Here is a 23,800-nt window from a genome sequence, read left to right on the forward strand (position 1 = left end):
AGGTTGTATGGATTTAACTGCCTGCTATTTCAGAGTGGTACAAGCATTTAGCACTGTGGAGTCATGTGACTACATCATGTGACTAATGTCCTTTAGAGAAAGGATCTGCCACCCTTACCTGGTCTGGCCCATATGTGACACCACACCCATAGCAATGTTTTTGACTCTTAACTGCCCTCTGGGTAATTAGGGATGGGAAATAAATGCTGCCTAGCCAATGATGCCCTCATCCTGTGAATGAATTTTTTACAAAATGTCTCCCTGGAGGAATGGGTTGAGGAAAACAGTTACTGTCAAGACCACAGTATTGTATTGCAGATAACCAGCTGCATATAGCTCACCTCAGAGGAGCAGTGGAAAGTTATTCACACATCTCCAGTTATGACTTACAATTCTGTTGGGTAGTTTTTTTTTTAAATTTCTGGGTTTTGTGGCAGTTTCTAACATGACAGTTTGCATTTCAGACCCATCAGGTGGTGCTTAAAGTGTTGGTCATTTGACTGATTTTGGCTTTTGGAAGGCTGCTGCTCAGCCCAGTCACATGATTACAACAGCCATCTTTATAGATTAGTTTTTAAAGCAGTGACTGTATATATGGACATGTATTAAAGTTGATTTTTAAAATTAGTTCATAACACTTTCTCCTTCCTATGTCCCACTTAGACTGGTTTTGTTTCTTGATAATTCATCTGTTCCATCTTCGTATTTTAAAGTCTTTCTGTTACCTGCTACCTTCCTATTTACCCTTTCCATGAGGACACAGATCCCACCTCTGATGGGTTACCTTGAGTTATATTAACTTTGGTAACCTGATCACTGAAACTGGGATCTTGCTGAGAACAAGTATCAGAAGACTGATTGATAGAGCAGCTGGATGAATCTCAGACATTGGGATGGTCTGGCCTCGAGTGGCTTGACTAACTGACTTTCTAAATGGATTATAAAGTACAGCAGCTGCCTTTCAAGGAGAAGCTGCCACATTGCATGTGGTGCAGATTCACACTAATGTCATCAACAACCCCAGTTCAGGAAAGCCTATCCTATTAGTACTCTCTGATTTCAGAACTGGTGCTAGTCTCCCATGGATAGGAACTTCTCTCCTATGATTCGATCCTCCCGATCTCTCTGCTCCGCTGCTAATTCACGTGGAGCCCAGAAATTGTTACCCTCCAGGTACTGCTCTTCAATTGAGGGCCCCACTGCTGCTACTCTCTCAGCAGGACCTACTCCCTGTCTCTGCCGTTTTGTTCCAACATGACCACAATAGCTGGATTTACCCTCAACCTTTCCTAACTCCTCTCCCTTACAGTCCAACACTCCTGTTCCTGAATCAGTATTGGGTTTGAGTACATTCCGGATAAAAACGCCCAGAAACCTTCTCCCTCCCCATGTCAGTGTCATTATCCGCTATTCCCAACCTTAGAATAGATTAATTGATAGATGTAAAGATTTTATTAAATTACCATTTATAGTTATAGCATGTAGTTTCACTGGAGGGAAGGTGATGGTCAAGTGCTATTCTCACTGGGCTAGCAATCCAGAGACTCGGGTAATGTGGCCCAGTGGCCTAAGGTGTTGGATTTAAAGGCACATGGTTGCTCAGTGGTTAGCACTGCTGCCTCGCTGCGCCAGGGACCTGGATTCAAATCCAGCCTCGGGCAGCTGTCTGTGTGGAGTTTGCGCATTCTCCCTGTGTCTGCCTGGGTTTCCTCCCACAGTCCAAAGATGTGCAGGTTAGGTGGATTGGCCATGCTAAATTGCCCATAGTATTCAGGGATGTGCAGGCTAGGTGGGTTAGACATGGTAAATGCAGGGCTACAGGGATAGAGTTGGGCAGGGGGGGCGTTGCGTCTGGACGTGATGCTCTTGGGAGGGTTGGTGCAGACTTGATGGGCCAAATGGCCTCTATTTGCACTGTAGAGATTTGATAATTCTATGTAATGATCTGGGGACCTGGGTTTGAATCCCACCGTGGCTGATGGTAGATTTTAAATTCAATAAATATTTGGAATCGAAACATTAAACACTTGTTGTTTTTCTTAAGAGCCCTTAAGGTTTACTGTCATTCTTACCTGCTCTGGCCTGCCATGTGACTCCTGAACCACTTCCATGTGGTTGACAGCTAACTGCATTTGGAAATGGCTCAGCCAGCCACTTAGCTGTAGCAATCACTAAAAAGCCTCAAAAACAAAGGAATGAAACCAGACAGAGGAGTTGGCATCAACAAAGATGCCAGAAAATACAACTGCAAATACTTTAACTAGAGAGGAGGTCAACGTCTAATGGTAATGTCACTGGCCTGTGGGTTTCCATAAGGGATTAAATGAAGGAATTTTGATGTATTTGACTGTTTTGTTCCTGTTATCAATTAGTGGTCTTTCTGATAGTGATAACATCAATAGACACTGTGAGCATGGCTTCTGAGGGTTAGCAATGGTGAACACCAGGTGAGTTGGCATCGAGAAGGTAGGGCAGAGGGTGATGGGTACAGGATATAAGTTTGAATGGGGATTACAGAGATATATGGGGATATAGGATGGCACAGACTGTCTAAGGGATATGTGGATATAGATTGGCAAGCGTCTGTGAGGGGTCCAGTGGCAGGGCAATGGCTCAGGGAGGCTCAGATGGGACAGAGAAGGTGCCTGGAAGTGAGGGAGTGGGATCACGATGGTTGTTTCCTGTTTTAACCTTTATTTTTAAGCTTTGAATTGGCACTGGAGTCTCTAGCAGACATTTTGTCAAGCCAAGCTCAGGGACTAGGCAGCTTCCGTTGGGTTGCCTACTCAATCTCCCAGATCCTTCTGCTGAGCAGTCTACTGCAGCAGAGAGCAGTGTTAAAGACATCGACCACCCCTACCGCCACTACCACCACCAACTGCTATGATCGGTTAGCTCAGGGGGCTGCACAGATTTTGTGCGTGGCCCTTTTCGATCCAAGTGGGAAAATTATTAACTACAGGCCCCATGGCCAAAAATGGAACAAACTAATTCCTCATCCACTGTTTTTGGAGGCCACACAGCCTTCTCTTAGTTGGGGAAATGTAAGTGTCTTGGAGAAAATGGCGTAAATATGTCACAAATATTGACAGAAAGGTAACACTTGCGGAGGGAGGGAGAGGGAAGGATACAGACAAGGTGTAGGAAGCAGACAGGGAGGTAGGCAAACTGGAACAGCAATAGACAGACAGAGGGAGGAAGACAAGTTCCTTTGGCAGCTCATTCTATGCAGAGAAAGACATAGACTCGCCTTATTAGGAGCCATTCCATGCTCCTCAGCCAACAGGATGATGGGCTGAATGTCCCCAGTATTTTGCGATTTTATTTTTGGATGGGAGAGAGTGGATCCCCTGTCTGAGATCCATCGAAACTCCACGGCTCTTCTCTTCAGCTCATTAGTAATGATTGCAGGATCTCATTGTCTGTCCTGGTGGGACGGGCTGCAAATATTCAACGCTGCTAGGACTTTGCGATGTAGATGCCACTGATGCTATACTTAAACTCTCACTCAGCAACAACTCAAATGCTGCAGGACTCTAACCTTAACAGTAACCCTAACCCAGGATGTGGCCCTGACAATGTGCCCCTGCACCACTAGGACCCAGTAAACCACACCAAAAGGGGAATGCATCTGCATCGTGCTATTAGTAATGGTACTCCTGATTGATCACAATGAAACAACATGTTGTGGCCTCACATAGTGTGGCAGGGAAGCTTCACCTTGCTGAGGAGTTCTGAACTCCAACTTTATAGCAGTATTTTACAGAATCAAAATACAAATGCTACCCTGGAGTATTACATGCAGGTATCCTCCACTGCAGTGTGACATTATGTCAACTGAAATACAGTGTCCCAATGTCTAGTGTGAAAAGTGATGGTGAAATGGCATACCTAAGTGTGTGTTTGCATAACTCTGTGAATCAGATGCGACATGGGGTGAATTATATACAAAGTGTACAGTGGTCATGATAACATTGATCCAAAATTTGTAGGGTTCACTGTTGCCAAAAGAATGACCTCTTGATAGAATCTAACTTAATAACCAATAGGTGACATGACATAATTAATGGTTACACTAGCTGGGCCTCACCTGCGAATCATACCTCTAAAGAGAAAAGCAGAAACCTACCTGACCCACTCTGTGTGTGGTGGCAACCAGTTTGTCCTGATATTGTCCAGTGTAGTTTAGTGCCAAGATGACGAGGTTTCAGCTCCGAGTCCTCACGACTGACCTGGAGCAAACAATGTTGCTGCCCAATCCTACATGTTTCCAATCTGTGTCCCTGATTGCCTTACAGCCTCCCCACTTACTGCTCAGCTCTCTAGTCTTAGGATTAATGTTCCCCACTTACAAGGATAGGATGGTACAGCATGGAAACAGACCTTTTGGTCCAACCTGTCCATGCTGACCAGATATCCTAAATAAATCTCATTCCATTTACCAGCATTTGGCTCATATCCCTCTAAATCCTTCCTATTCGTATAGCCATCCTTTTAAATGTTGTAATTATACTGATCTCTACCACTTTCTCTGGCAGCTCACATACCACCATCTGTCTGAAAAGGTTGCCACTTAGGTTCCTTTTAAATCTTTCCCCACTCACCTTAAACCTACGACCTCTGGTCTTGGACTCCCCTACCAAGAGGAAAAGACGTTGACCATTCATCCTATCCATGCCCCTCATGATTTTATCAACCCCTGTAAGGTCACCCTTCAGCCTCTGATGCTCCAGTGAAAATAGTCTCAGCCTATTCCCTGTAGCTCGAACCCTCCAACCGTGGCAACATTCTTGTAAATCTTTTTCTGAACCCTTTCAAGTTTCACAACATCTTTCCTATAGCAGGGAGACCTGAACTGAATGCAGTATTCCAACAGTGGCCTAACCAATGTACTGTACAGCCACATCATGACCTCCAAACTCCTGTACTCGATGCACTGACCAATAAAGGCAAGCCTACCAAATGCTGTCTTCACTATCCTGTCTACCTGCCACTCCACTCTGGTGTTGGACTCAGGTGAACAAGGTCAGAAATCACACAACACCAGATTATTGCCCAACATGTTTATTTGAAAACACAATCTTTTGGAGCGCTCCACACCCCCCCCCCCCCCCCCCCCCACACACACACACACACACACACACACACACTCTCCTACAGGGTGAATCTGTATTTGCAGATACATTGTATTTTGCTCAAAAGGCACACAATTTATAGACAGTAAGTCAATGTGGCGTTTTATACATTCCTACTTTACAAATAAAACCCGTATGACTCCAAAACACAAACAGATTCTAAACAAGGCCTCGCACCTGACATACATTGTCAGACCCAGAATGTCACCTCTTCTTTACAATGATAAAACCTTTAGTTCTCTCAGGACAGTGACTTGAAACAAATTCGGGGATTTACATATACATATTAATCAATTAAAATTGAGCCTTACTTCGGTTGTGGGTATATTGTTTGAGTGGATTATAAGAGATAGGATTTATAATCATCTAGAAAGGAACAATTTGATTAGGGATAGTCAACACAGTTTTGTGAGGGGTAGGTCGTGCCTCACAAACCTTATTGAGTTCTTTCAGAAGGTGATGAAACAGGTGGATGAGGGTAAAGTGGTTGATGTGGTGTATATGGATTTCAGTAAAGCGTTTGATAAGGTCCCCCATGGTAGGCTATTGCAGAAAATACGGAGGCATGAGATTGAGATGGTTTAGTGGTTTGGATCAGAAATTGGCTAGCTGTCAGAAAACAGAGGGTGGTGGTTGATGGGAAATGTTCATCCTCGAGTTCAGTTACTAGTGGTGTACCGCAAGGATCTATTTTGGGGCCACTGCTGTTTGTCATTTTTATAGATGACCTGGATGAGAGCGTAGAAGGATGGGTTAGTAAATTTGCAGATGACACTAAAGTTATATATAGTGTGGAAGAATGGAGTCTAATGTGGAAATGTGTGAGGTGATTCACTTTGGAAGGAGTAACAGGAATAAAGAGTACTGTGCTAACGGTAAGATTCTTGGTAGTGTGGATGAGCAGAGAGATCTTGGTGTCCATGTGCATAGATCCCTGAAAATTGCCACTCAGGTTGATAGAGTTGTTAAGAAGGCGTAGGGTATGTTAGGTTTAATGGTAGAGGGATTGAGTTTCGGAGCCATGAGGTCATGTTGCAGCTGTACAAAACTCTGGTGCGGCCACACTTGGAGTATTGCGTACAGTTCCGGTTGCCGCATCATAGGAAGGATGTGGAAGCATTGGAAAGGGTGCAGAGGAGAGTAGTAAGGGTGTGGAATGTCCCTGCTCGACAACTTTAAGGGCATTTAAATGGTCATTGGATAAACACATGGATGATAATGGAATAGTGTAGGTTAGATGGGCTTCAGACAGGTCGGCGCAACATTGAGGGCCGAAGGGCCTGTACTGCGCTGTAATGTTCCATGTTCTGTGTTCTAAAACCTTCTAACTGATTAAAGATTTAGCAGATCTTAGGTTTGTTTAATACACCCTCATCGGTGGTATGGCCCTTCGACCTTTTACTTATAAAGTCTGTGTCTTATACTACCTCTCTCGTGAACAATGGAAGAAGGAGCGAGGCTCTGCAAGCTTGTGTTTACAAATGAACCTTTTAGACTATAACCTGGCATTATGTGATTTATGACTTTCAAGGAAATGTAAACAAGCACTCCAAGGTCTCTTTGTTTGGCAACACTCCCCAGGACCTTACCATTAAGCGTATAGATCCTGCTGTGATTTGGCCGACCAAAATGTGGCACCTCACATTTTTCTAGATTAAACTCCATCAGCCAAACCTCAGCCTATTGGTCTGTCTGATGAAGGTCCTGTTGTATTCTAAGATAACCCAGGCCTCCAGCCTGAAAAGCAGCCCTCCACCACCACCCTCTGACCCCTACCTTCTAGCCAATTTAATATTCAAATGGCTAGTTCTTCCTGTGTTCCACATGATCTAATCTTGGTGATGAGTCGACTATGCCCTCACTCCTTGAACCCATGGCTTTGCAAATTGCCTTGTCCTTGTTGACCATTAACTCCCCTCACAATGTGGCTAAGCTGATTGTAAATTGTGAAGAGCCGTGCATCTTATTTAGGGGCATGAGATGTGTCCTTGTGTGCAAAGCAGCCTGGGAGCACATGCAAGACATTGTGTTCCTCAGCTCCAGTGTGAAGTTGTGAACAGGTGAACTGGTATATGAGATCTTCTGAAAGTAGCCCCTGGGATGTGGTGAGGCTGGTCATCTGGTGATGCTATTTGTTTGGACATCCAGTGATGTCAGTTGGTCAGTGTCCATGGAGCACACAAAGAGATGGTGGTATCATGGAGCTGGATGAAAGCTCAGAGAAGCAAGGAGTGAGTTGTGTTGAGAGATCAACGTTTCATGACTAGGTTTGGCATCTTCTAGTTTGTCAGGGATGTGGGGAAGCTGCAGTGAAATAAAGCAAGTTTAACTGTTAGGGAGATTCCAAGCTCGCTGTGTAACCAAAAAGAGAAAACCAGGAATCTTTCTCTCGACGTTGGGAATCCGATTTTGTTTTATTCTCACAGTATTTTCCCAACGTCCTCCCTGTTGTCCATGTTGCTCTGGGCATCAGAAAATTCCACCCAGCATTACACCTAATGTCCACTGAAGAGCAGTTGCACCTGCCCAGCACCTTAGGCTTTCCTGAATGTGTGCCTTTTAAAATCTTCTCATGTTGCCACAAACACTGTGACATTGTCAGGGACTGACTTGAAATTTGAGACACTGACGAAGTTTGGAGACAACCCTCATTGGTCCTAATCAACAACAATATGATGTTGTTTCCTGGGCTGTGTTGACATAGAAACATAGAGGATAGGAACAGGAGGAGGCCATTTGGCTCTTTGAGCCTGCTCCACCATTCATCATGATCGTGGCTGATTGTCCACTCAGTTCCCTAATCCTGCTTTCTTCCCATAACCTTTTGATCCCATTCACCCCAAGTGCTATATCTAGCCTCCCTTGAATGCATTCAATGTTTTAGCATCAGCTGCTTCCTGTGGTAATGAATTCCTCAGGCTGACCGCTCTTTTGAGTGCAGAAATGTCTCCTCCTCTTCATCCTGAATGTTCAACCCCGAATCTTCAGACTGTGACCCATGGTTCTGGACATACAAACCATCAGGAACATCCTCCCGGCATCTACCTTGTCTAATCCAGTTAGAATTTTGAGTCTTTATGAGATTCCTCCTTCATTCATTTGAATTCCAGGGAAGACAATCCTAACCTAGTCAATCCTTCCTCATATATCAGTTCCGCCATTCCCGGAATCAGCTTGGTAAATCTTTGCTGCACTCCCTCAAGAGCAGGCTGTCTTAGTGGAAGAATTCTTGAGCAAGTTGACCTTAGTTCAGGAAACCATTAATGTGGGAGCAAGCAAGAAGTAATGCGACAGTAGTGGGAGGGAAGTCTAGAGCAATGTAAATTAATACCATTCCGTGTAGCAAGGAATGTCTGTCCAGAGGGTTGTGTTGCCTGCCTGGTGCCATGTTTTGAAACATCGACTCTGAGCTAGAGAGGAACCTTCAGTGAACGGGGTAGGATCCATTGTCACGGACCACGTAGGTACCAACAATATAGGCCAAACTAGCCAAGAGGTTCTGTGGAGTAAGAATGAGGAGCAAGGCACTAAATTAAAGCGTGGGTCATCAATGACTATGATCTCTAGATTACGACCTGAGCTGCATGCAAATTGGCATAAAGTATATAAATTAGAGAGATATATGCGTGGCTGACAGATTGGTGTCAGAGAAATTGGTTCATGAGCCACTGCCACCAATTTTGTGGAAAGTGGGTGCTGCACCATTGGCCCACAGCTGGCCTTTGCTGGCTGCATAGCCAAGGAAAGTACACAGGGTTTTAGACTAAATAATTGGGGTCTGTGTTCAAATGTGGAAAGGTATGGTACATCAAAGATAAGAGGAAAATAATAATATAGGAAATGAGGCTCAGAAAATGGCAGGAAGGCACAGCGGGGAAAAAAGATTTAGGAGTACAGCAACAGTCAAAATTAGACACTGTAAAGATTAGAAAAAGACAAAACTAAAGGCTTGGTATTTCCATGTACATAGCATTCAGGACAAAGTCAACAAATTGATATTGTCTTGTGAGGAAAGGTTGAGGGACCTAGGGCTTTCTTCATTGGAGCGAAGAAGAGTGAGAGGTGGCTCGACAGAGGTGTACAAGATGATGAGAGGCATAGATAGAGGGGATAGCCAGAGACTTTTTCCCAGGGTGGAAGTGACTAATTCAAGGGGGCATAATTTTAAGGTGATTGGAGGAAAGTAGAGAGGAAATGTCAGAGGTCGGTTCTTTGCGCAGAGAGTGGTGGGAATGTGGAATGTGCTGCAAGCAGTGGTAGTGGAGTGAGATACTTTATAGACTTTTAAGCGACTCTTGGATAGGCAGATGGTTGATAGTAAAATGTAGGGTGTGCAGGGTAGTTTGATCTTAGTAGGATAATAGGTCGGCACAACATCGTGGGTCAAAGTGTGTGTACTGTTCTATGTTCTCTATCATACCTTTGAAGTAAATCGATAGCCATTACAGAGACAAGACTGCAACAAGACAAGAATTATACCCTGAATACTGAGGGGTATGTGACATTCAAGAAGATTAGGAGGTTCAGTAAAGGTGGAGGGGTAGCATTCTCAATAAAGGATGACACTTTGACAACAGTTAGAGATGACCTTGGTTGACTGGAGCAGGATGAAGAATTGGTTTGGATGGAGGTGGGAAATAATAGGAGAAAGAAGTCACTCAGTGAAAGGAGTCTACAGGCTCCTGAACAGTAGTCATGATGTAAAACGAAGTATTCAATAAGAAATATTGGATGCATGTGATAAAAGGATGGCAATATTCAGGGGTGACTTTAAACTACATGGAAACTAGTAACATCAGATTGGCAATAGTAGCCTGAAAGAAGAGTTCAAGGGGTACTTTAAGGTAGATTTTCAGAGCAGTGCATTCTGGAACTGACCAGAGAGCAGATTGGACACTACCAAGTCTAATACAATGTGCCAGAGCTAATTAATGATATCGCAGTTAAGGTATTCTTAGGAGCAGTGCCCATAATCATTGAAGCATATAATCCCTACATTGTAAAAAGAGGCCATTTGGCCCATTGAATTCATACTGACCCTCAGTCTCACCTCCCAATCTTAAATCCTTCACCCTGCATTTACCATGGCTAACCCACCAAGCCTACATATCCCAGGATACTGTGGGACAATTTAGCACAGCCAGTCCACCTAAACTGCATATTTTTGGACTGAGGGAGGAAACCAGAGCACCACCAGAAACCAATGCAGACGTGTGGAGAACTTGTAGACTCCACACAGTCACCCAAGGCTGGAATCGAACCCAGGTCACTGGCACAGTGAGACAGCATTGCTGACAACTGTGCCACCCCACCATAATATGCTTGAATTTCACAGCCAGCTTGAAAGGAAGAAGATTGGGTATAAGACTAGAATTGTAAACCTAAATAAGGGAAACCATGAGGACATGAAAGCTGCTCTAGCTAGGAAGCTGGTGTTCTAAGCCAGGAGATAGATCAACAGAGTGGAAGTGGCAGACATTTATGGAGATATTTCAGAATACACAGGATAAGTGAGTTCCAAAGAACCCACCACCAGTCATTAACTGAAGAAGTTAGGGAAAGCATTACATGTGAAGGTAAAAGTGGCAAATCAGATCTTAAAAAATAGCAAAGAATGATTCAAAGATTAATCTGCAGGAAAACATTAGTATATGTGAGGCTAGCTAGGAATGTGAAAAATGCTAGCAGTTTATTCAGGTATTCAAAGGGAAAAAGGGTGTGGTCTTCCGGAAAGTGAGAGTGGGATGTTAATAGCAGGCAATAAGGAAATGGTGGATAAAATAATGAAATGTTTTCTTTTGTTCCCACTATAGAGGATGCAAAAAAATTATTGCAGTAATTGCTATAAGTTGGGAGGAGGAAGGGAGGGAGGGAGGAACTTAGTGACATTATACCCATGAGGGATGTGATACTGAACAAACTGAAGGAGCTGGAGAATGATGCATCTGGATGTGAGTTTGCTCGCTAAGCTGGAAGGTTAGTTTTCAGATGTTTTGTCACCATTCTAGGTAACATCAAGAGTGAGCATCCGGTGAAGCTCTGGTGTTATGTCCCGGAGCGCTTCACCGGAGGCTCACTGATGATGTTACCTAGAATGGTGACGAAACGTCTGAAAACTAAACTTCCAGCTCAGTGAACAAACTCACATCCAGAACCTCAACCTGAGCTACAAATCTTCTCAAAACCCGCTAGAATGATACATCTCTGGTGCGGATGGACTTCAACTTTGGATCTTTAGAAGAGGTGGCTGATGAGGTAGTAGATGTATCGTATTTATTTTCCAAAATTCTCTCAATCCAGGAAAGGTTCCATCAGAATAGAATGTAGCCTATAGGTAGTAAGAATGGAGGGAGGCAGAAAATAGGACAATATAGACCAGTTAGCTTGATGGGTCTTGGAGGGAAGGCATTAAAATTAATAATTAAAGAGATTATAATGACACACATAGAAATGTTAAATGAGAAACTGCACACAAGGTGAATCAGGAAAAGTCAGCAAGATTTTATCAAAGGAAAATCATATTTAACCAAGTTACTGGTTTCTTTGAAAGGGAAACATGCACTGTGGATAAAGGGCAGTTAATAAAGTATCATATTAAAGGTTATTGCGGAAAATAGAAGCTCATAATGCAGGGGGCTGGCCTATCAGCATGGTAGAAGATTGGCTGGCAGAAAACAATGTGCATAAATGGGTCTTTGCCTGATTGGTAGGATGTGATGAGTGGAGTTCTGTGACTTCTGACTCTGTTCACCTCAGTCCAGTGCTGGCACTTCCATATCAAATATTTATTAGATTTATACCTGGAATGAGTGTGTTTTCTTATGAGGATAGGTTAGGCTTATTTTCACTGGAGTTTAGAAGAGAGAGAGACAAGGTGTTTGATTTGTATAAGATTCTGGATGGGGTTGGCACAGTGGAAGTGGAAAATGTTGCCTCTTACGGGTCAGTGCAGAACTAGTGGGCACTGTTTTGAAATTGGGAGTCACCCAATTAGGATACAGATGAGGAAGGGTCACCAGACCCAAAACATTAAACCTGATTTTTTCTTCACAGATGCTGCTGAGCTTTTCCAACAATTTCTGTTTTTGTTCAGGATACAGATGAGAATTGTTTTTCTGACACTATGAGCCAAGTGCTGGAAAATCGGCTTAGAATAGTTAGTTGATAGTTTTCTTTTTTTGTAGTACAGCACAGTACAGGCCCTTCAGCCCACAATGTTGTGCTGTGGAATAATCCTAATCCAAAAATAAAATAACCTAACCTACATTCCCCTCAATTCACTGCTGTCCATGTGCATGTCCAGCAGTTGCTTAAATGTCACTAATGACTCTGCTTCCACGACTTCCACTGGCAAAGCATTCCATGCGCTCACAACTCTCTGGGTGAAGAACCTCCCTCCTGATGTCTGTTTTCGACTGGTGTGAATGTATTGTGCTGAAGGGGCCCTTTCTGTGCTGTGCATCTATATTACTCTATGAAAGTATTTCTCTCCGAATTTGGTACTGTCTGTCTCAGAAGGTGGTTGGATGTTTTTAAGGTGACAGTAGATAACATCTTGTTAAGCAGGAAATCTAAGGTTATTGGGTATAAATGGGAATTTGGAATTCAAAACAGAAACAGATCAGCCTTGAGGGAGCAGAAGGGTAGATTAGACACAAGGAGCCAAATTTTCTGTATTTGGCCCTATTGTATATAGTCTTATGTTTGTATCTGTATTTCAGTAATGGGGGAGCTGGATATTTCAGTGAGATTGTGTTGTAGTTTCTTTTCTCTCTTTTCATTTTTGTCACCTAACCAGTAGCAGATGGGGATGACTTCCTCTGATGTTAGATTTTGCGGGTTGCTATTTGTAATCTTGCTTTCCCCATTCAAATCAACAATGCACAAAAGCTGTGAATTCACCTTGTGTGAATGATTTCAGTGGAGGCTGCTGCATTTCCCCTGTTACCTTCTGCTCAATGGATAACTCAGTGTACAGCAGTAGCAATGGTATAGACAACCTGCTTTTCTTATTCCACGCTGCCTCATCAAGGAATGTTGCACAGAAAAATTACGACAACGTAAAATGTTGGAAACTGCACGGAATAGACACTATTGTGAGCGAAGCAATGTTGGAAGTGTTAGTGGTGTAGTTGAGCAGAAGGTGAGATACCAGCGTCCCCCAGAGTCACCCTCTGATGGAGCAGCTGACCAGGGTGATAAACCTGAGGACCATGAGGCAGTTCTAGGAGGAAGGGTGATAACCTCTCCCAAGTGGTGAAGGTCAATGAATGCAGCTGCCACCCACCATTCCACCAGCCACACTCTCATCCTCATGTGAGTGAGAACAAGGTAAGGCAAAGCCATAACTCAAGATGTCAAGGGAGGGAATTCCAGATTTTAGGACTGAAGCCAATAGGGAATGTGAACTGCATCCTGATAGGGCTGAAAGTGATCAAAGTCACCTGGAAATGGTCATTGAATGAACTCCAAATTTCCTCCTTTCTGACTGATCTTTGTGAGGATAAAGTACAATGACCCTGACGGATTTTCTGTGGAAGTTGAAAAGGAGCATGTAATGGTCCCAGATTGTGACCAGTGAGTGACAGTATGTTTGGTTTCAGTACTTGCTGATAAAGTGTTATATTTGCATATGGTGTATTGTTCAACAGGTTGCGATAAAATCAATCCGGAAAGATCGAATCAAAGATGAACAGGATATGGCACACATCCGACGAGAGATTGAAATCATGTCATCCCTAAACCACCCCCACATTATAAGCATCTATGAAGGTTTGTGCCTTTGTCCTACTTACAGCTTCCTCTGTGACAGATGATGCAGGTCCCACAGTGTGAGTTACAGAAACAAGGCTCCTGATAGTTAACATGAAACATTTGGGAGGTTTGATGATTGTGGAACCTTGGGGAAAAAAACCTTGTGGTGATCCCCAGCAGAAGACACCAAATGGAGGTGGGAGTAGGGGGTCAGACTGGACCATTAAGATGTAGAGGAGATTGGGAAAAAATAAGATGCATTGAGGGAATAGGGACAGTTCAGTGATGCTAAATGGGGCATGGGGAGAGGTTAGGTACAATGGAGGGGGCATTGGGAGTGATAGGGTGTGCATGAATTGGCATCAACACAGATAAGATTATCCTCAACTTCTGCCTTTTCCTTGTGGCTCTTAACTCCCTTACTAATTAAAATCTATGTCAGCCTAAATGACCCAGCCTCAACAGTCCTCAATGAAGAATTCCACAGATTCAGTGCCCTCCAAGGGAAGAAACTCCTCTTCATCTCTGTATTCTCAATAGGCAACCCCTTATTCTGAGATTATGCCTAGACTCTCCAACAAGGGGGACCAACTTTTTCATGTCTACCCTTTCAAGCCTCTCCCCCCCCACCATGAATCTTTTATGTTTCATTAAGAGCGTCTTTCCTGTAAATTCTAATGAGTACAGCCCCAACCTACTCAACCTTTCCTCTTAAAACAGTCTCTCCGTAACCAGGATCAGCCCAGTGAACCTTCCCAGCTCTGCCTCCAATGCCAGTATATCTTTCCTTAGATAAAAGCCCTTAAACAGTTCATAGTATTCCAGCTGGGTGTGGTAGAGGTGGCATGGTAGATGTTGACAGGTCGAAGGTTTGGCAGATCTTACAATCAAACAAGTTAGAAACAGATGTGGGCTACTCAGCCCCTCGAGTCTGTTCTGCCATTCGATCATCACTGATCTGACTGCAGCCCTTTTCCCACATTCCACTGCAGAGCAGTTATATGTACGGAGAGGAGGAAGCTCTGGTGTTTCTTTCTCTGCAGGCAGTGTTGGAAACTCAACCAACTCACCAGTTTGCTCCACCTCCTGCATTTCAATGACAGGATTCTCCACCCAGTGAATCCTATCGATTCTCAAGCCAACTACACAGTAAGATTGGAATTGAACTATTATAATAAGGGCTCCCCATTTGAGAGTGGCACTCAGGCACAGCTTACAATTTGCCATTGTTCAACCATCAGCAGGTAGGTCTGCAACAAATTGAGTTCACCATATACAATATTTCGTTCTTAATATCTTATCCCCGGTCATGCTAGTCATAATAAAATTAAAATTTGGTCTAAGAAGCTGCTGCTTCATTGGCCACATTCTCAACATTCCCTAACCTGCAATGTCATGCATTTCCTGCAGTGACAATCCTGCAATAACCCTGAGATATCCCTGTGATTTTTAAACCTAAGATTCCCATTCATTAGCTGGTCCAGCATTTACTGCTTGCCCCAGTTGCCCTAGAGAAAGTAGTGATGAACTGCTTTCTTAAACTGCTGCAGTCTGTATTGTGTAGGTAGACCCACAATACCCTTTGGGAGGAATTTCCAGGATTTTGAGCCAGCCACAGTGAAGGAATGGTGATATATTTCCACGCCAGGATAGTGAGTAGCTTGGAGAGAAACTTGCAAGTTGGTGGTGTTCCAATGTATCTACTGCCGTTGTCTTTTAGGATGTTAGAGGTCAAGTGTTGTCTATAGACCTCCAAGCAGTAGTGCTGAGGTAGGAGAAGACATTAAACAGAAAATTAGAGATGCATGTAACAAAGATTATGAAGTGACTTTAATCTACATACAGACTGTGCAAACCACATCAGCAATAATACTATGGTGGTTGAATTCTTGGAGCGTGTATATTTTTTTATAGCAGTATATTGAGAAACCAACTCAGTGACACACTGTCCTAGATTTGGTTTGGAACAAGGAGAAGGGGTTAGTTAATAATCTTTCTGTGCGAGGTCCTTTGGGAAAGAGTGATCATAACATGATGGACTTCTTCATTGGGATAGAAAGTGAAAAGGTCCAATCCAAGACTTGGATTCTAAGTTAATCAAATGGAACTATAAAATTATTAGAGATGAATTGGCTGTGATAGACTGGGTAACTTCACTAAATGGTATGATAGTGGGCAGGTAAGGGTTAATATTGAAGGGACAAAAGCAGACTTTTCAACAGTTAGATGCTGCTTTCGGACCAAAGAAATTAACAGAAACAGTGGCCCAATCATGGTTTAAAAAGTACTGAGGAAAGTCAACCCAAAGAGGAATTATATAAAAGTTAGAAAAAGTAATAATACTGAGCATATGAAGCAGTTTAAAATTCAACAATGGAGGGCCAGAAGATTGATTGAGGGAAAATCTACAGTATGAGTAAACTTGCAAGGAACATAAAGGTAGACTGCAAAAGCTTCTATAAGTAGTAACAAGAAAACAATTAGTGAAGGCAAACACAGGCCACCAATGATCTAAAACAGGAGAATCGATAATGGAGAACAAGGAAATGGCAGAGCAATTAACCAACTACTTTTTCTCTATCTTCATAGACTTCTGGAAGCAAGGGTATTTTGGGAAGGTGGAACTGAATAGCGTCATGGAGCTGTACTGCATGGAAACAGACCCTTCAGTCCAACTCGTCCATGCTGACCAGATAGCCTAAATTAATCTAGTCCCATCCACAGCATTTGGCCCATATCCCTCTAAACCTTTCCTATTCATATACCCGTCCAGATGCCTTTTAAATGTTGTAACTGTACCAGCCTCCACCATTTCCTCTGGCAGTTCATTCCATACACACACACCCTCTGCAGTACTTGGGTCTTATGCCCCTTTTATATCTTTCCTCTCTCACCTTAAACCCATGCCCTCTAGTTTTGGAGTCTGTTACCTTGGGGAAAAAGGCCTTGCCTATTAACCCTATCTGTGCCCATTATGATTTTATAAACTTCTACAGGGGTTCCCCTCAGCCTCCAGTACTCCAGGGAAAATATTCAGCTTCTTCCTACAGCTTATACCATCTAACTCTGGTAACATGAAATTAGTATTTGTTAAAGAAGAGAGCGTGGATTGGATCATAAGGTGGCACACAGCAGAGGTTGTGTTGGCAGGGTGGAGAGTGGCACAGGCTGGCTTGAGGAGAACAAGTCAATGTATAGATCAGTGTGGATGGGACCGCAGAGCGAAGGCCAGCACAGATTTTGTTGAGAGTGGGTCAGGATATATTTTAGGACGGATTGGAAAAGGATGGGTAGGGACAAGTTTGGAGTTGGGGGAGAGGGAGGAGGTTTAGTGGAAATTTGAGAGGAAGTGAGAGGAATGTTTTCACTCAGAGGGTGGTGGGGACTGATGGTGAGTGGGTTTCTGTGCCTGACAGGATGGTACAGGCAAAAACTGTTGTTGTTATTTAAAAGTGCTTGGATACGTGCTTGAAGTATCGTCACCTGCACCAACAAGACAGAAGACTGGACAGTGAGATTGGACTGCATTACATCAGTTAGCTGGCCTCAGTAGAATGGTTCGAATGACCTCCTTCTGTATTGTAAATTGTTATGATTCTATAACCCTATACTTAATCCTAATCTTAACTGCAACCCTAGTATAACCTACCACTTTCATGGCACAAATATGTTCTAACTCCTTGTGTCAGACCTTTTGCAGATGTTGCCATCAGCCTTTGACTCAATGTTGCATGTTTTTAAAGAACAGTCTGTATTTGTCTAAAATTGACCGGGACCAACAAAACTGGTTCAACCTTGTTCTGATTATTCCAACAGTTTTCGAGAACAAGGATAAAATGGTGATAGTGATGGAGTGTGCAAGCAAAGGCGAATTATATGATTACATCAGTGAGAGGCACAAGTTAAGTGAGAGGGAGACCAGAACGTTCTTCAGACAGATCGTAGCTGCAGTTCACTACTGTCATAAGGTAAGAACACCAGCAGATTATAGCTGTTTCTATGACGGAAATAGCAACAAGAGAAATCTGTTCCAATACTGCATTTACCCAACTTTTGCCCTTCAACCATTTCATTAATCTCTGCTTTTAGGTTAACAATTGAATCAGGACCAATTACTATTTGTGGAATGAGTTTTTAAACTCTCATTACCCACTGTGTAGAGAAAGTTTTGTTAATTTCACTTCTGTAAATGCTGACCAGCATTTATTGCCTGTCCCTAGTTGCCCCTTGAGAAGGTGGTGGTGAGCTGCCTTCTTGAATTACCCGCTGTCCACATGCTATAAGTTGACCCACAATGCCCTTAAAGAGAGAATTCCAGGATTTTGACCTAGTAACAGTGAAGGAACGGTGGTATATTTCTAAGTCAGGATGGCAAGTGGCTTGGAGGGTGACTTGCTGGTGATTTTGTTCCCATTTATTCCTTCTTGATGGCAGGAGCCATGGCTTTGGAAAATGCTGCCTAGAGATCTTTAGTGAATTTTTACAGTGCATCTTTAGATGGTACACACTACTGCTATTGAGCTTTGGCAGTGGAGAGAGTGGATGTTTTTGAATGTGGTGCCAATCAAGCGGGTTGCTTTGTCCTGGATGGTGTCAAGTTTCTTGAGTGTTGTTGGAGCTGCACTCATCCTGGCAAGTGGGGAGTGTTCCATCACACTCCTGACTTGCATCTTGTAGTTGGTGGACAGACTTTGAGGAGTTAGGAGCTGAGTTACTCACTACAGTATTCCCAGCTTCTGACCTGCTCTTGTGGCCAGCTTCACAGCAATGCTGGTCTCCTTCAGTGATGCCAGTCTCCCTCAGTGATGCTAATCTCCTTCACCGTGATTGTAGCCTGCTTCACAGTAATCCCAGTTGCTTCACTGCGATCTCAGTCATCTTCACAGAGATCCCAGTCTGCTTTTTTGTGATCCCGGTCTGTTTCACAATATTTCTGATCTGTTTCACAAATGCTGGCAGTCTACATTTCAATCTTTTCTCAGAATAAACTCTCTTTGGAATTATAAGAATTGTAGATCTCTTGTTTAAGGACTGTTGAGATCATTCTTATCTGTGGATCATTTCTACACTGGAGGATTCTTTCTTTCTTAGACATCTACTGTAGATTTTGTTGGTCCGTTACCTCAACTGGAGGACCTTAAATTCCTGAATTTCCTTTCTGAAAACAGCAGCTCTGTTGCAATATATACTCTATGCCTTACAGCAGCCTGGATCTCTAGATCAAGCGCTTATACTCTAATTCGAGATTTCTGGGGCTGGAAGGACAGTGACGATTAGGTCGCCTCCTGACTCCCCAAAAACCTGTCCACCACCTACAAGGCACAAGTCTGGAGTGTGATGGTGTACTCTCCACTTGATTAGTTGGGCACAGTTCCAACATCACGCAAGAAAATTGACACCATCCAGTTCAAAGCAGCCCACTTGAGTGGTGCCATTTCCACAAGCATTCAACATTCTATCACCAATGCTCAGTAATAACAGTGTGCACCATTTGCAAGATGCACTCCTCCATCACTGTGAACACTTCCTGCTTCCTCAGCAGCCCACTTCTCCAAGGCAGCTTTCCGTGCAATCGTAGAAGTTGTAACACTTGCCCATTCCTTCTCTTCATTGGCCAAGACTCCAAACACTCCTTCTAGGTGAAGCTTCTTTCGGTGTCATCTACTACACTTGCTGCTCACCATGCAGCCTCCACTACTTTGGCAAAACCAAACGCAGACTGGATGCTACCTTTGCAGAATATCTTGTGCTGTCCAAAGGAATGACATGTGATAGGCCATCTTGCACTCATGTTTACATGGCTGTTATGGGCCTGCTGCAATGTTCTGATAAAACACAGCACAAGCTCAAGGAGCAACACCTCATTTTCCAATTAGACACCTTACAGCCTAGTGGTCCGACCATTGAGTTCATCAACTTTTGAGGATTTCCTCTGCCTCTGTGTTGATTACAAACTCCCAATCTCCAACGCTGTCTTGTGGCCTTTCTCTTAACAAAGCAGACCTATTCTCTCCTTTTCTCATCTATCATTTACACTCATTTCAGATCTCTACCACTCTTTTATCAATGTTAGCATTCTTTGCTCTGGGCTCCACAATGTCTGTTCTACTTATGTCTCCCCCTCTGTCAAAAAGTATCAAGCACACCATTTTCTCCTCCTAACGTTTCTGAAAAAGTTGTATCAGACTTGAAATAGAAACTCTGTTTCTCTACAGATGCTGCCAGACCTGCTGAGTTTTTCCAGCACTTTCTGTTCTTATTTCAGATTTTCAGCATCCACAGCATTTTCCTGTTATTTACAGATATTCAAACCTCAATGAAATGTCAGCCTGACTCCACTTTAATATTTCTTGTCAAGGGGATTGGCCGTACACTGCTCCTTTATATGTTCAATTGATTATGTACTTTTACTGAATGTGTCTTCATGCAATCATTAAACAAAGTGCTAACATCCTCTGATACATGAAAGCCTTTTATTTCTGGAGCCTCTCCCTTACTGACTTCTACTGCCACCCAATACTTTTTTTTGTTCTTTCTGGCTGTTCTGGAGACTGCTAAACTGGACTTTAAAACTGCAGGCCTTTTCTCTCTGAATTACTTGCTTCTCATTGTAAGAAATCCGTCCACTCATTGACCACCTGCAAAGTTATGTATTCTGCCCTGATGTGTTCTCTGTCTCCCTGTGTCATAAGATTGTTAGGCAATAAACCGATATTTTCTCTCTCTGATCTATTTTCTACATTACTGAACTATTCAGTTATTTAAGCATATGTAAACTAATATTCAGCCATACCTTACTACCAGACTCAGAAGCCAAAGATTGTTGGTGAAGGACAGTCATCATTTTACATTCAATGTAGAAATCCTACTCAAACTTAAAAGCTATACATGGTTTTACCCACTTTAGAACCCAAATTTCCAAATAATAATTACATAGCCTTCATTACAGTCAGCTGTGTTACTGAAGATACCTGCTAACTCAGCACTATCTCTGCCCCGGTACTGATGTTTCTAATTTAGAAGACAGAGAATTAAAGCTTTCTTTTGCAACCCCGATCAAAATTTATTTTCTGTCCCTTTTACTGTTCATTGCAGCTGCACCTCATGGAGCTCAATCTCACTGGTGGTGATACTCGTTGTGAGAGGTGAGTACTCACTTTACACTTTATTGCTTAGGTCTCAGGTCTCTGCATCAATTTTCACAGGTTAGTCTCCTACCTTCTAAGGCTGTCTAGCATCACATCCTGGAGCTTTTGGTTGCTCCTACTAGAACGTTCTTCTTGAAGACTTATGTAATTTCTAAGTATAGCTAACTCTTCTTTTTATCTGGTGCACAGTATTGCCCCACCATTTCTTACTAACATCCAAATAAAGTTTTGCTTTCAAAGTGGTGTTTCATGGCTCCTGTGGTTTCTCTCTGTCAATAATCATGTTTCACTAACTGTATACTCTTGAAGCGGCAATACTCTTAAAGTGGAAATCTCCCTTGGAACATAAGAACATTGAGATTAGGAGTGGGGAGTAGGCAATTCTGTCCTTTCTGCCCGTTTAACATGATCATGACTGATCTTATCTTCCTCTCAACTCCACTGTCCTGTCTGCTCCCTGTAGCCCTTTTTCTCATCAGAAACATATCTATTTCTTTCATGCATCTGTTGATTGATTCTACCTTCACCGCACTCTGGAAAGTGTCTTCCACAGATTCATAACCCTCTGAATAAAGCAGTTTCCCCTCATCTCAGTTTTGAACCTACCTCCTCACTGTATATAAATGACCTCTTATTCGAGGCTGTCCCACAAGGGGGATCAGGTATTCCATGTCCATCTTATCAATCCTTTTTAGTATTTTATTTACCTCAATCAGAACCCCTCCCCATTTTCTGAGCTCCAGCAAGCACAAGCCCAAGCTATTTAACTGTTCCTCATACAGCAGCTCTCTAATTGCTCAAATCAACCTGGTGAACCTTCTCTGAACTGACTCCGGTGCCACCGCATCCTTCCTCAAGTAAGGAGGTGAAAACTGGACACAATACCCCAGTTGCTCAGTACTTATTTGAATGTCTTTCTCTGGTCTTCGAGGTTTCCCTGCCTCATGGTGAGGGTCAAATCTGCACTGCTGCAACAAAGTGATATTTTCCCAGATGACCACTGCTGGCCCCTTGTGGTGTTTGCCACCCCTACCTGTCTGTGGAGCTAGGGAAGGGTTGTTTGAGGTGGTTCTGCATCCCCAAATTCTCCTTTATTGTTTCTTTGTCTGTGGCCTGTCTAGTGACTTATAGCTGATACACCATTGTAGATTATCTACAGAAAACGTACTGTCTTTGGGAAACAAGAAGATAAATTGGATTATAGCAATTAATGCAACTACATTTGGTTGGGCATAATTACTAGAACTTAATGAAGCTGGTACAGACCCGTCTGCTGTGTCCGAAAGCTAAAGTAGAACTCCTTGTCTCCACCGACAGACTGTGTGACATCAGTAGAATGAGTGGAGCTGCTACTTGAAAATTAACCCCTTCAGAACCATTACCCTATGCAACATCTCATATGAAACCTTTTGGAGAGAGGAGGATTCTGAGACAATCACCAGCATTTAATAGTACATGGGAGAGGGGAGGAAACCAGATAAAACAGTGAAGGAGAGGAGAAAAAGCTCAAAAAGTGATACTCAGGGAAATCGTCAATTGATTGGTGGTTGTGTAGCTGCTGTTGGGGATTGTGTTTCAACTTGAGTAATTCTGAAAACTTAAATGTCTAAACTAGCACAGGGAAAGAAAGATTTTGTACAAACAGGAGAGGGAACTGGTTTGTGAATAAGGGCAAATGATTTCTATTTCTTTGCTAATCTCCAGTTTTGTTGATATTTAAGGTTAAAGTAATTAGTGTTACAGTGACTTCAAAGAATAAACTGAGGTATGGTAGGGCACCTCAGTCAGGTGGACTGCATGCCCTGTGGTACGTGGGGATTCTGAAACATTTCTTGTGACCTGGACGAGTTACACAAGCTTAACGGCCAGGTTTCAGAGCTCAAGCAGCAGCTGGAGACACACGGTGAGATGCCTCCATGACTCATAGATCTGAGCACAAAGTAAGTACATAGGGAGGTGCTCACGCCATAAGTTAGGCCAACGGGGAATGAGTGATCACCAGGCATTCTGATAGAAACAGTCAGGCATTGTGGGAGTCTCCGGAGATCCTGCTCACTAACTAGTTTTCCGTTCTGAATGTCAATGTGGGTGATGGATCTTTGGAGGAGTGCAGTAATATGTGACCCATAGCACTGTGGATGTTCCAGCTGTAGAGCAGGGGAGGACAAAGAGAGGAAGGCAGTGCGAATAGGGGATTCTTCTTTTCCTGAACAGACAGGCTTTTCTACATACTTCAGTGAAACACCAGCAGGGCACCAAATGGCTTGTGAGGGAGATCAAACAGTCCAAAGCCATAGTCCACTGTGGTATGTACAGCACATGTAGCAAGTGGGTTGTGGTCCTGCAATTGATAGGAAAATGGTCGTGTCACTGGGCTAGTAATCCAAAACCCCAGGTTAATGGTGTAGTGGCAGAGACGAAATTTGAATTCAGCAAAAAACTAGCATAATGAGCTGGGCAAAGGAGAATCACCAGTATTCGCAATATATTTTAATAATTTAGTTGAGGGAACTAAACATAAGATCTCCAAATTTGCAGTTGACACAAAGCTGGGTAGGAGCATGAGCTGTGAGAGGATATAGAGAAAGTAAATTGTATGTTGACTTTCATAGTGAGAGGATTTGAGTACAGGAACAAGGATATTTTGCTGCAATTATGTAGGGAAATGCTGAGGCTAAACGTAGAACATAGAACAGTACAGGCTCTTCGGCCCACAATGTTGTGCCAACCTATTGTCCTACTAAGATCAATCTACCCTGCATA

General features: G+C 43.1%; 1 protein-coding gene across 3 annotated transcripts in view; it reads left to right on the forward strand.

The window, feature by feature from the left end:
• nuak1b (NUAK family, SNF1-like kinase, 1b) overlaps nucleotides 1-23,800 on the forward strand; it is a 68,533-nt gene that overhangs the window by 5,725 nt on the left and 39,008 nt on the right. For all 3 annotated transcript variants that reach the window (XM_048553870.2, XM_059654754.1, XM_059654755.1), the window contains exons 2-3: nucleotides 13,787-13,907; nucleotides 17,706-17,857. In XM_048553870.2, the coding sequence (XP_048409827.1) occupies nucleotides 13,787-13,907; nucleotides 17,706-17,857 (273 nt within the window). The remainder of the gene's footprint in view (nucleotides 1-13,786; nucleotides 13,908-17,705; nucleotides 17,858-23,800) is intronic.

This window comes from Stegostoma tigrinum, chromosome 25, assembly GCF_030684315.1.
Source record: "Stegostoma tigrinum isolate sSteTig4 chromosome 25, sSteTig4.hap1, whole genome shotgun sequence".
In the NCBI taxonomy this organism is placed as follows: domain Eukaryota; kingdom Metazoa; phylum Chordata; class Chondrichthyes; order Orectolobiformes; family Stegostomatidae; genus Stegostoma; species Stegostoma tigrinum.